The sequence below is a fragment of the Bombus flavifrons genome, chromosome 9, assembly GCF_040668555.2.
Source record: "Bombus flavifrons isolate JBK064 chromosome 9, iyBomFlav1_principal, whole genome shotgun sequence".
Lineage (NCBI taxonomy): Eukaryota > Metazoa > Arthropoda > Insecta > Hymenoptera > Apidae > Bombus > Bombus flavifrons.
The window spans coordinates 12840088-12854410 of NC_138450.1; the positions used below are offsets into that span (position 1 = coordinate 12840088).

At 35.4% G+C, this 14323-nt stretch overlaps 3 protein-coding genes across 5 annotated transcripts in view; 2 read left to right on the plus strand and 1 right to left on the minus strand.

The window, feature by feature from the left end:
- Positions 1-14323, minus strand: part of spri (Src homology 2 domain-containing protein sprint) — a 211924-nt gene that overhangs the window by 190817 nt on the left and 6784 nt on the right. The gene's annotated exons all lie outside the window — the stretch shown is intronic.
- LOC138183565 (general odorant-binding protein 19d-like) lies at positions 1421-6283 on the plus strand. 3 transcript variants are annotated; one of them, XM_069120672.1, is made up of 9 exons: positions 1421-1548; positions 2370-2469; positions 2783-2901; positions 2990-3092; positions 3976-4884; positions 5056-5110; positions 5310-5401; positions 5883-5997; positions 6079-6283. In XM_069120672.1, the coding sequence occupies exons 5-9, from the start codon at positions 4780-4782 to the stop codon at positions 6177-6179; spliced, it is 468 nt and encodes a 155-aa protein (XP_068976773.1). In that variant the 5' UTR covers positions 1421-1548; positions 2370-2469; positions 2783-2901; positions 2990-3092; positions 3976-4779; the 3' UTR covers positions 6180-6283. The 3 variants fall into 3 exon arrangements, with proteins under 3 accessions (XP_068976773.1, XP_068976775.1, XP_068976774.1); XM_069120673.1 differs by lacking the exon at positions 2370-2469 and having other exon boundaries at positions 1533-1548; XM_069120674.1 differs by lacking the exons at positions 2370-2469; positions 2783-2901; positions 2990-3092; positions 3976-4884 and having other exon boundaries at positions 1483-1548.
- On the plus strand, positions 9139-10929 carry LOC138183569 (uncharacterized). Its single transcript, XM_069120680.1, has 5 exons — positions 9139-9308; positions 9480-9534; positions 9725-9816; positions 10516-10630; positions 10705-10929. The coding sequence occupies exons 1-5, from the start codon at positions 9258-9260 to the stop codon at positions 10797-10799; spliced, it is 408 nt and encodes a 135-aa protein (XP_068976781.1). The 5' UTR covers positions 9139-9257; the 3' UTR covers positions 10800-10929.

Genomic DNA, 14323 nt, shown 5'->3' on the forward strand with positions numbered 1-14323 from the left:
AAAAATCTATTTCATTCTTTTGTTGTGTCTGTCGCTTGAAAAAGGAAGCTACAACGCGTGGAAAAGATCAAATTGGAAGCTACGAATTAGAAATCCATTAAATCAATGTCAAATATACAGAAATGAAATATTGTGAAAATATAATAATTACTCACACTGTATAGCACGATTCCTAAAATATTTTAATATAGTAACAAACACAAACCAAAATACGTAATTTGAAAATGACTATTGACATCGAGATATTCGAGTTACAGACGAATAAGATAGAAAATAATAAATAACGGACTCACAGTTTGTACGTAATTAAAAAATTCAAAAATTCTGCATTCGTGTATCTACACGTTTTTAGTCTCTTTTATGTAGTAAAAGATCGCTAAAGAAGAAAGATATAAAGAAGATAAAAAGCAAATGAAACCTCTCGTTGCTTACAAGATGAAAAATTTCCATACACGATCACAATGCATCAGTTTTCACCGTGAAATGTCCCAAAAGCATACATTCACGCGATCGTACGTATACCGGGTGGTCGTAAAACATTGGCCTGTTTCACGTTGAAATGCACACAGCGTCCGTGTCTCGAGTGCAGGTTAATTATTCATAACGCGTTAACGCCGCAGTGTTTATTCATAAGCCAACCGCCGCCACCACCGTGGTGTTTGCGTGAGTAACGATGCCCCGAATCGGCTTCGTTTAATCTCATTCTTATTAACGAAACCCCATGGATCGCTCTTCGAAAAGCCGAGCAACCACGACTCCAGGAAAGACGAAAGTTCATCGAATATTTTAAATGGAAGATATCTTTTTCATTAAAATAATACGATAATTATCAGTGAAATTAAAATAGTAACAGTGTGAGAATTAGTATCTTACGATTAGTTTTAACGATCTTGGTCCACTTTCCAAGCTCTTTCTTTGAGAATTACGCGACGATTAATTGGAGATAAAATAAAATTTTAGTAGTACTAGAATCTCTCTTTCGATCTTTACAAATTTCAGAACAATTCGGTGACAATGGAACGATGGATGTTATTTTGATACGTAAATAATGTTCTTACTTGGAAGATTACAGAATATTCGAAGCAGTAGTATCAAAATTATCCCCATCATTGTGTCTTTCTTTTCCTATTTTCATTTTTCTCTTCGTCTTGGATAAATTCTTGCAGCTTTCTCCTCTTTTATCTGCATCCCGTTGAAGTAAATAAAATTATATCACTGTTTAAAACCACTTCGTTTTTTCTCTTGTCGTTCCTTATTGCCTTGAATGTCGTTGCTTCATTTTCGCTGACTAACTCACTTTTGATACGTATACGTAAAACAATTTTGGTTAAAATCCGATATGTTTGTCAACTGGGGCACCGTTTTCATGGTCGACGATAAATATAAGCAGAAATACTTTGCAGTCGCGCAGTTTGCATACTTTTTCGCAGAAACAGCTTCTGAATTTCTCGTTGACATCGTGACAGTGATTTTAAAAGATTGTAATCGTTTGGAAAGATGGGAAAGAGACGATATCTCGCGATTCTTGTCTACGCTCTTTCCGTAAACGTAAGTACACACAACAACGTATATTTTTGTGTAGGTAAAATATTTATATAATAATATATAAATAATTGAAAATTTCTACAATTTTAGATTTGTAAAGTTTGTAGATGTAATTACGTAATATTTTAATAAATTATTTTCGATTGCTTTTTACTGCTTTCTCTTTCTCTTTCTTTAGTAAGTTTCTTTGTAAATATGAAAGAAGATCTCTTCGCATAAATAAAATTATAATGTTAAAATATGAAATGAAAATATTTTGTTACACTAATATTTGTACAGCGCTAACATGAACAGGATTGCAATTTTTTACCCAGTACATGTAAATACACGCAAATAATTTGTAATATACAGGGTGGTTGGTAACTGGTGGTACAAGCGGAAAGGGGGTGATTCTACGCGAAAAAAGAAGTCGAAAATATAGAATAAAAATTTTTCGTTCGAGGCTTTGTTTTCGAGAAAATCGACTTTGAATTTTCGCTCGGTACGCGTGCACTTTATCGCGTCTCGTTATAACGGATTTCACTGTAGATCGTTGTCTCGATGGAAAAATTAAAAAAAAAAATTTTTATTCTATATTTTCGACTTCTTTTTTCGCGTAGAATCACCCCCTTTCCGCTTGTACCACCTGTTACCAACCACCCTGTATAATACATTGAACTGCTAAACTTTTAGGAGTATGATAGGTGTATCTGATATTAACTGGATATTAAATGATCTGTATATTAACGGGACCAAAAAGTTTTGTAATTAGCATGATACTTTTATACACTCTATGTTAAAAAATAATTAATTATTACGATTAAAGTAATTACCATCTACTACAGATACTCGTCCGAGCAAGCAATCTAATACATTTCACAAAAATGTTAAACATTAATATAAAGGATATACGGCAATGTTTGCACCAGAGCAATCTAACTGACAGTATGTATTATAAAATAACTAATAATTTGCTTGTAAATAATTTATTGTATATAATTTCGCGATTCTTTTCTCTTTTTTAATTTCTTAGAAAATTCTGGATTTTACATTTTCCATTATAATTCTCATTTCTATTCTAAAAGATATAATCAATGTAAACATATACGTGGTAAATTATTAAATAATAGCAAGTAAATAAAATTCAAGTACGATTCTGTTTAAAAGATTAGAAGAGAGAAATTATTATAATTCATGTCCACGAAAATAATGTATATTTGATATTTGTCATTCCTAATGATTTTACCAACGACTATAGCGGATTTGATAAAGTTGGACGTCATTTTCCAAGAGGAAAATATATCACGCGAAAACTTCGAGGACGTCATGATGGACTTCGGTTGTTTCATTATATGCGTTCTGGACAAAGCTCACATGGTAAACGTTGATTATCATTTAATTCTTTAATTATCTAACGACTTGTCGATATTTCAAAAAAATGTTTATTATTTCATAACGTTTGCAGGTGGAAGACAAGAACATTCGGTTTGAATATTTATTGGAAACGGCGGAACGCAACGATTTCCCCATAGCCACGAATCAAACATTGAACGAATGTTGCAAAAAGGGTAAGTTTGAATTTTTTGTCGAAGTATGAAACTCAATCCATAGCGCCAGTTATTAGAAAATCTAATATAGCGACCGATGAAATTGTGAACTATCGACCAGAAAAATAACGTTAGTATGTTTTTCCTGGAAATATTTTTTTTAAATGTCGGTCACAGATAATATATTCGAACAGTCATTTGCTGTTATCAATAGTATTTGAAATTATATAATCAGATAGAAACATATAATGAGAACAGAATGTCGTGGAAAGTAAATGAAGAATTCTTGGGAATTTACGGTTCAAACGAAATTTCGCTTCGACGTAATCGATATTAAATAGCAAATAGAAAATACCATGCACGTTTTTAGAATTCTTAATTAACAGCGTTTAACGCACGAAATAGATATAAACAGAATAAACTATTCGAGGAATTACAAAGAAAAAGCTACGATTATTTACAAATTATATACTTAGATAACATTTTCCTACTCTCTTTCACAGATTAAAAGCCGTACATGGCGTACACTAACGCTCACAAATATTTTCACGTCTTTGCAATATATTCCAGATACGTACATTGTATATACATTTCGAATAAACCTTTTCATCTAATTTTCGCCTCTGATCTTAGCTCACATCAGCTACAATTAATAGATATCGATAAAGTCAATATTTAAGACTGATATTCTCTTTCGTTGTTCTCTTTCCGAGATGAAAATTATATTTCAATAGACATCGTTAAAATATAGGTAGTTTTTGATGTTATCAAAACTGGAGCTATCAAATCAAACAAAACCTAGGCTAGTACCGGAATTTGTTATTTTTACAGACATTAAAAGCATGCAACTGTTGTCGATAATATCAGCGTAATATCTTCATAAACATCTATTTCATTGTTTCAGCGCAAGAACAGGACGACATTTGTAAGAGTGGATTCGTTTTTGCAACTTGCTCCATAAGACAAACGGGACTATAACAAAATAAATGTTTATAATGTAACCGTATAAAGTATAGAAACATATTATTGTAACATTGAATTGTTATTGGTAAGAGAATTTATACCGATCACGCGTTACACGTCGTTAAGTTTTGTTTGCTGTCTCATTCCCCTATCGATGGCACAATGAATATTTCGTGGAATATCATCCGTGTGCATGTTGTGACTCGTAAAATTGTGCTGCAAACAGACGGCGATTTCCACGAAAATATTAATAGTAAAAAAAAGATTCAAATCGATTAGCGTAATTCAGAGTTAGGTATCGGAAAAAGACAAACTACCTATATTCCTGTCAAATACGAAACATCTCCCAATAATTTTTCTCTGTCTAGCTTAAAGATAATAGAATTCATTTTTAATAAAATTTAGTCTTCTTGAAAAGCTTTCCGTTTTACCAAATATTCAAATTCGAACGTTCCCAGAGAATTAAAGATGGATGAAAATATGCGATCGATGAAAATATGTATCTTAACGAACTGCAAATATACATAAAAATGATTACAATACATATCTATCGTAATCACAAATAATTCACCTCACAAACACGTAAATGTTTACTATGTTTCCGGGAAATTAAATTACGTAAAACCATTATCAGCGACGATCAATCTTCTACTTCTTATTCACCTATGAGGTATAAATAGCAAGGCGAAACGCTGACTAACCAGTCGAATAAGTTCCTTTCGCATATCGAAAGTATTGTTTAAGTATGTGTACTTCTTCCGCAAACACTTTGCATATCAATATCACGAAAAACGCAAGCATGAAGACTGTCGTCGCTCTTTTCTGTGTACTTTACTTCGTATGTTGCGGGGTATGTCTTTAACCGGTTTAAAGTTTCCGTGGCTCAAGCTCGATTACGCTAAACGTAGAGAAGAGAAAACGCAGACGACTCTGTAAAACTGAATTTCGATAATATCACGGAATCTATCGTTTCTCTAAACTACATTCGAAAAATTAATATTTTTCATTTTCGTAATTTTAGGTTACTGCCAGTGAGATGTCCGAGACGTGCTTGAAACAAATGGGTCTTAGCATCGGTAAGTAGAAACTCGTTAAAAAGTAATATAGATACATTTTAACATATTTTATGGTGCCATACGATTTTATTAATAATAAATTGGAGCCAGTGAAACGAGTACTGTTTACGTTTCAACGTAAATATTTTCCATCGAAAAAAGAAATTAAATAGATGGCTCGAAACGAAAATAAATAATAAAGGAAATACTTCTTCGATAGCTGATCTCCCAAGTTTAGCTCACGACAGCAACCCTGAGGTAGCGAGAAAACGTGGATGCCTCGAAGCCTGTGTGATGCAGAAGATGGGTCTGGTACGTAAAATCTCATTTTACTTAGCATAGTCAAGCACGGAGAATTTATCGAACAAGTACAACTTAGGTTCCTGCCAATGAAGAGTATAATAAAAAAAAAGCAAACTCAAATAACATACAAAATTAATATACCGCTAGTACAACAGTACATGTTTTTACATCCGATCCATTACGATAATGTAATAATTAATTTATGTACAATGAATAATTGTATTTTAGAAACTAAATATAGAGTATCAATAAAGGTAAGAAGATATTTGCTTCACAACATAGTACGAATTTTGCAAAACTGTGATGCAGAAAATTTTCGATCAGTGAAAAGATTCTATATTTTATAAAATTGTAGAAATACCGAAAATTAATTTTTAATTTTGCTTCTCCTCGAATTCTTTACTTTAAGTTACCTTTTTCATCCGTGGAAAGTGACATTTTTCGATATGTATGCTTACTAGCATTGTCTACAATATTGCACCTGTTTTAGATGGATGGCAACGTTATTAACACACAGAAGATCGACGAACTGCTCGACAATATTTTGCCTGACGGTGAGAACAAGGAGATCGTTCGCAATAATGTACACCAATGTGCCAAGGATGGTACGTTAATCGGACAAATGATAACGTGACTTTTCACACCAGTGCCGGTTGTTTCACACGTTTCCATTCTTTCTTATTTAGCTGCGAACGACGACCAGTGTCTGGTTGCTCAAAACTTCGCCCAATGTGGCCTGGAACACTTGAAACTCACTGCTCGTCAGCTGCTATCAACAATTGCATAAATCGTCAAGATATTTTTTTAAATACAACAAACGTTGAAGACTCCGCAATACATGTGATTAACCGAATCAATTGTAAAACTTGTCAATAAAACGAAAAGCATGTACTCTTCGCTTTTGTTAAGATGACATTTGTTTCTGTGTAGATAGTTAAACAAAAAAGTCGATAACTAGCGACTAAGTTAGTAAGTTAACGATTTAATCGAAATTCTCATATTCGAACGGAAAACCTTTTATCGCGAGATCTTTCTGCAAGAAAAACTACGAGATAAGGTCATTCTCCGCGCAGTATTTATAATTAACGTAACCAAGCGTAAAAAGGAGAATAAATAACGACACAAATGATCTACTTTGTGGGACTGGTGTACATTCATCGCTGACACGTTATTTCCTTATTTTTCAAGCAATTAAAACGCAAACAAGACCAAGGTTAAGATTACACCGTGGAAATTGCCGGAAAGTTATTCAATCCGATTAATCTTGTACATCTGCAAGCTTCCCGCTTAAAAATTTCATACATCGCAACTGTGAGCTGGCTACCTCGAACACCAGAAATTGCAATGTCGTGTTTTGTCTCATGTTTAGTCCACTCAATTATTTCCACTGCTCGCACGTTACTTTTCGCACAGATAAGCGATTACGTGATCACTCGTGACCAGGTGCACGGACGCCTTTTTTTCTTCTTTAACCTTGTTTTTTTTTTTGCTCTGTTATTGGTTATTACTAGATCTTCGAGGTTGCATACAGGGAACAAAATAATTTTCCGCAATTATTCGTTCGTCCTCGTGTTGGTCTAAAACAGATACCTGGAAGAAGCGTTTCTATGAAATTGCAGGGACACCTCCTCCTCTGTCACCAGAGGTTGGTTTACCGACACTTTCGTTGCCTATACTTGCTTTCTCGCAAGTGTTTCCATGCACCAGTCAGCTCCGACAAATACAACTGCCGATGTGACTTGTGTATAAACCGAATTTACACCGTTTCACATTGCACGATCGCCGCAGATGATTCCTCCACGGTGAAAGTGTAGAATGAAAGCCGGAGTATTTACAGTATTTACAGTTCACTGTATCAATATTTCGGATGAACACTTCGAGCGTATTTTTGAACGTGGAATATGACCGTATAATCTGATTGTTAAAAGGTCCATTTGTTCCAATAATATATTACAAATTGCCATTTTTCTTATTTAATATTTCTTGTAGATATTTTTCACGTAAACTTGTTTATGCCAATTGCACACCTCGAAATACGGATAAATCAAAATTTCGATTTGTTTTCAAAAGTAAGGAATATAATTATTCTTGAAATTACAGTATACATTAGAACAACCGGCGAAGATGTTGCAAGTAGAACGTTCGAGCTATGATGAAATTAATCCCGCGTAAACATGAATTAAAAATCAATTAAAAGCGATTAATGAGAATTATTAACAGGGAATACTTTTTAATACTGTGTCACTTCTTTATGTCGAGATAAAATCTTTCATAATCGTAAGAATATAATGAACGGAGGATAATGTACCATGTTCTTACTTATCTCTAAACATAGTTGTAAACGCGTCAACAAATTAGCTTATGTTTATCTTATCGTTTGCAATGTAAATGCTTCGTAATTCTATCAATTCTTTCCAAAGTTATCTTATTTCTACAATATAAAGAATTGAGATATTTTTCTCTCTCTCTTTCCCTCACTCTTCATAGTATAAACAGTGTTTAAATAAAACATTCAAGTGAATCTTCGGGATTTTTTATTGCATTTTAGAATGCGAAAATTTTCGTATAAACGCAATCCAATTAGGCCAGCTACCACCTAAGCTGACCACCTTGCTCTTAACAGCGCTACAAATTCCTAGAATAATAATTTTTATTAAACTACGAGTCACCTGTAGCACGCTCTAGTAATATATTTAGTAAATATATTTTAATTCAAATAATCACTCCAAATTTTAACTCGCAAAGTTTCACTTATCCGTAGGACAGTATCCTGTGCAAGCAAACATCAATGATAATTGTATTCCTTAATCTGGAAAACGTCAATTCCAATTTGTTCGTATTGATTTCCACGCTCATCTTGTACAATACGTGTACAAAGTATGTACGAACTGGTTGTCCAAAGACGCATTCAACATGAGTTTATCAGCAAAGAAACACACGGATTCTCCAACTTGCAAGTTACAACCCTATGACTAGTGAATACGCACCGCACGACCGAGACAGCGATGCCACAATAGAAGAAAGGATGCAACTAAAACCAACAAGTGACAGACGTCGTTAGATTCGGCTCTTGGATGGACTTGGATTCAACCAACCGCCTATCGTAACTTCTCTGCTGGGGTGGTCACAAGATAACGATGCCCTAATCCCACACCGACATGGGAGGAACACGACGAAAACGAACCCGCTTCACCGATCGTTGGGATGCGCTGTAGCCACGACGGCAGAGGTACAGCAGACGGAAGACGTCTACAAGTTACAACCTCGACCAGCGTAGGGAAGTAACAGTTATGGACTGTTTCGTCGATGATTCAACGCAACGTAACGACGTACATTCGACGACTAACCGCTCGTGCATTAGACTAAATTGCCTCGAGCATAACAGAGATGCAAAAAAATGTGCTGGCTGAAAAAATTAACCAAAACATCTTAACGATGCAAAATGTATAAACGAATACAGACACCCACCGTCCAATGGAAGCATCAGAGGAAGGAGATAGACGTCACAAGATTTCAGGATATCGTTAACCACTGACAGGAAGGTGATGCAGGGACACTCCCTACTCCCCAGTCAGAAGCCAGAGATCTACGCCGTGACACGCCGATGAAACACTTTTTCTTTCCTTTTCCCATCCTTTTCCAATTCTCAAATTACAACCCTACATTACGTAAAAATCACTGTCAACAACAATTAATTTTCTATGTTTTTATGCACTTACTATACGGTATAAATAGCAGATCGAAACGTTGAGCAGCCAGTCGAAGAAGTTCGTGTCTAGCGGTTGTTCGTGTTCACTTTGCATCTATCGTAACTGTTCTTTCTCTACGGTCACATTCAGCGTCGATATCTTGAAAAAACGCAAGCATGAAGACTGCCGTCGCTCTTTTCTGCGTACTTTACTTCGTATGTTGCGGGGTATGTCTTTGACCGGTTTAAAGTTTCCGTGGCTCGGGCTCGATTACGCTAAACATAGAGAAGAAAGAACGTAGACGATACTGTGAAACTGAATTTCGATAATATCACAGAATCCATCGCTTCTCTAAGTTACATTCGAAAAATTAATATTTTTCATTTTCGTAATTTTAGGTTACTGCCACTGAGATGTCCGAGACGTGCTTGAAACAAATGGGTCTTACTATCTGTAAGTAAAAACTCGTTGCAACGTTATAGACATATTTTAATATGTTTTATGGTTCTATACGATTATTAATAAATAGAAACCAACGAACTGAGTACTTTTTACGCTTGAAAGTAAATACTTTTTATAGGAAAAGAATTAAATGAACCATTCGAAATGAGAATGAATAATAATGAAAATATTGTTTCGATAGTCGACCTAGGAAACTTAATTCGCGACACCAGCCCAGAGGGAATAAGAACACGAGGATGCTTCGAAAGTTGTCTGATGCAAAAGATAGGTCTGGTACGTACAGTCTCTGATTCTACTTAATAAAGTCCAGCATGGAGAATTTATCGGGCAAACACAGAACGTTGCTGGAAACGAAGATTGGCATAAAGAGCGTGAGTCTGATTGGCTATTTCGTATAGACTTGACAAAATAATACAGCAAAGTGCGACGATGAACGATACAGAGCAGTTTCTTCTTTGCTTCTGTGCCATCCCACTAGTCTTCTTTCCAACAACGCATAGTACTTGGATTCTTAGCAACGAAAAGTATAATAAAAGATTCGAACTACGAATAACGTACAAAATTAATATGCAGTATCCGATATAGTATGATGTAACAATTAATTTACGTGCAGTGAATAACTATATCTTAACCAGTTATAGCGCGGAATTTAGTTTTAGAAATCTCTCGTAGGATCAGGCCATGGAGTGGGTAAATTAATTAATTGATAATAATTAAAAACTGAATATGAAATATGAAGGGGAACAAGATACTTGCAACACAGCCCTATGAATTTTTAAAAACCTCGATCCAGAAAATTATCGGTCACTGAAAATTCTATCTTAAAATTATAAAAGTACTCTAAATTAATTTTCAATTTTACCTGCCCGCAAATTCTTTACTTAAAATTAATTTCTTCATCTGTCGTAAACGACGCTTTTCGATATACATATTTGCTTACTAACCGTTTCTAAAATGTCCCACTTACTTTAGATGGATGGCAACGTTATTAATCTACGTAAGATCGACGAGCAAATCGACAGAGCATATCCTGACAGTGAGAAGAAGGACATCATTCGTGATACCGTACACCAATGTGCCTATAGTGGTACGTCGATCGAGCAAATTGTAAGACGATTTTTCGTACACTCGTTTCACGCGTTTCCATTCTTTCTTGTTTAGCTGCAAACGACGACCAATGCGTGGTTGCCCAAAACTTTGGCAGATGTGGCCTGGATCAACTGAGATTCGCTGAACTCGCTCATCGATTCACATAATCAACGATGGCATAAATGGTCGAGGCTTCCTCTTAAACACAACAAATTCCGGCAATGTAATTCATGTAATTTGTAGCGTAATTCGCTGAATTAATTGTAAATATTATCAATAAAACGAAAAGCATTTAAACGACCATCTCTTTATTCTTGTTCAGACGAATTTTATTTTTATTTGCAAATTGACAAAATGTCAATGACTGGTAACTACCTAATAAATTAATAATTTCATCGAAATTCTCGCGTTGGAACGAAACAATCATTACAGCGGGATCATTTTTTACTAAAAAGGTAGGAGATGCAGTCATTCTCCGCGTAATTAGTATGATAATGCGTAAAAAGAAGAATAAATAATAACAAAAATAACGTACGTCGTGGCAGATCTAGATACACATTATTGAGACATCATTTTTCTATTTTTTCAAGCAATTAAGAGGCAAGCAACACCACCACCGAGATTAAACCGTGAAAATCATCGGAAAATTATTCAGTCTAATTAATCTCCTATTCCTGCAAGTTTCCCGCTTTAAAGTATCGTTCGAAACTCGAAGATGTGATTTAGATAGTTCGAACACCAGAAGTTATTAATTAATCGCTCGATCGTTTCACGTTTAATCGATTCAATTATTCCCACTGTTTACAATCTATTTTGCGCACAGACAAGCGATTACATGATCAGTCACAGTTAGAAGTACGGACGCCCTCTTTTTTCTCTTCAATCTTGTTTTTGCTCTAATACTGTTTACTATCAGAGATCCTGAAGGTCGCATACACAGAATGAAATGATTTATCGTAATTATTCGTCCTTACTGGCGTTGGTCTAAAATATATATGAATTATTTATGAAATATTTATGAATTACGACGTAGTGAATTTCTGGGTTCACCTTTTCTCGTCTTTTTTTTGAGAATAAAATGATAATTCGTCTTAACTTTTAAATAATGCAACGTGTAAAATTCTTAGGAAAAATGTTATTGACAATTAACGAATATCACGTTTTGAAAGTAATTGGACCGCTTAATTAAACTATTAACAAAAAATGTATCCGTTTATCTCATGTCGTTTAAAACATATTTGAAAACAAAGCGATAAAACTTCTTTTATCCTGTATTCCACGAAATTCGACAAAGTTTAGGTCTAACAAAAATCAGTGTCGTTCGAGCTGAATTAGGAATTGTCCTTATCACGAGGTTTAATCACGAGATTCATGAGCACAGCAGTTTCAATTGGAAGTTGGCTGGTCAAAGAAGGTCCTCCGAGATGCGAAACGTAAAGCTGGCTGCAAATGTTTGCGCGCATTGCCCGTAGCCATCCGGAATACGCGATTCACCATAAATGAAATTACAAAGTCAAATGTAGACTGGGGTAGGCGCGCGTCGGATAAAGCCACTTAATGCAAACGACCGTCGTCAAAACGACTAAACCTTTTGTTTAACACGCGCCGAATTAACTGCGACCAGCGATGACACTCGATCATTCGAATCATCTACCCCACCAGACATTCCTCGCTATAATTTACAACGGAAACACACGTCGAATAATATGCCCAATTATCGCAGAACGATTCCGTTGCTTGATCGTACTCGAAATAACAACCTGAACAATTTGTGAGAAAAAAGAAGTAGGACTTTAAGAGATAACGTCTCGATTCTCAACGTTTTCCTTATAATTGAATTATATAGTTAAATTTGTGAGAAAAATTGAGAAGGATCGTGTTTTTCGCTAGTTTGTATTCCAATAATATAGAATTCTGATCGATTTATCGTTTCCTCGATAATTTCAGTTAGGTCGCTCTTCGTATGGAAATAGCAGATGTCTGAACACCCGTGAACGAGAGTGTATATTCTACAAAATAATTATCTCATATCCAACCCGATCGTTGTTCGAAGTTTTAACTAAATTAAAGCTTCAAATTTGAAATTTCTATTAAAATGGAGAAACTGTAACGAAAAAGTAGACTGAACTGTCTATACGAGATACTTGTACGATAGAAGGAGGTTTCTTCCATTTCGATCAATCTTGCTTAAGACGCGATCCCTTTCTTCGAAATAAGCTGAAAATCAGTTTAGATCCCGTTGAGACACAGTGTTTAGCCCTTAGTCCGCGTCGCACGAAGTGACGGATAACTTTGTTACTATAATTCAATCGACTTGTCTGGCTCTATAAAGGCTTCCAACCATAGAACACACGTACGTGTATACATTGGCTCGTACAAGATATCGTGGTACAAATGCGTATCGTGAAATATAGACGCGCTGAACGTACACACAAGCTCGAGAACGAGAATGTAGTCGAGAAGAATACGGATGGAAACGATAGCTTGCTTTATAATCGAGTTTACATTCGACGACGACGTCGCGAACGTCGCATACTTATGTCGCGACGCACACGATTGTACAATGATTCCGTGGTGTACGTCGTTGTTCGCCATTGTGCTTTTGTTCCACTCGATCATGATGGTTTACGTTGCGCTTCAACGTGGTCGTTTGTTGGAGAACGAGGCAGTTTAATTGGTCATGAGCACTCGGGACAGCGTACTAATTATTTAACCATTCTAAAAATAACTATTTTCACAAACTGTTTCCTTCGACCAGGCATCTTCTCGTCTAAATTCAACGTTGCTTCTTGTTTGCACGATTAAGCCGAGTACTTACATCTTTGCAGACGGTATACCTATACAAACATCGAGATACGATTAAACATTACTTTTGCATAATATTATGATTACCTCATCTATAACGTGCGCATCGCGATATCACGATAAGCTAAATAATTCTTGAATGTTTTAACTGCTAGAGAAACACGTGGATGATCCACAAAGACCTTCGAATTGCTTCGAACGTCAATGATACGAACCTTGATGGCTCCTCGCAATCCTCAAATTATCGCGATCATTGATGATAGGAATTACGAATACGATGTTCCTAATTGAAAAATAACGATCGTTCGTGATAATCTTACGTGCCAGTTTCGTTACTTGCAAATAATTTTGGATGCCACTGAAACAATCTCAACCATTTTCTGCTCAGATGCAAACAACAGCTATCAATGATCCGTAACTTTTAATAATTTTCCAACGCTATTAAAGCCTATTGAAACATAGAATTCCATATGAATGGAACTTCACTGTATTTCAATCTACATTTCTTCAACTTCGAGCGTATCTCGCTCGTCTTATTATATTATTGCGCTAAATGTTTTAAACACTTTATCTCCAAAGAGTTAAGCGGTTAAACGAGTCTGAAAACTTAACAAAAGAAAAAAAAGGCAAAGAAAAACGAATGTGAAAAACAATATGGCCAAAAATTCGATCTCAAAATTCCTTTCTCGCCACCGTTATCTTACATCTTTCTCCTCGATTCCACGAATCTCACCCATCGTGAATCAACGCAAAAAGTTACGAATCCAAGCCAAACCCCTACCAGAACCATATTACGATAAACTGGCGTAATGTAACGATGATCTAACAACGGGATGGAACTGCAAGGAGGAGGAACGTTATCGTTCGCGATATTATCTCTGGCCGA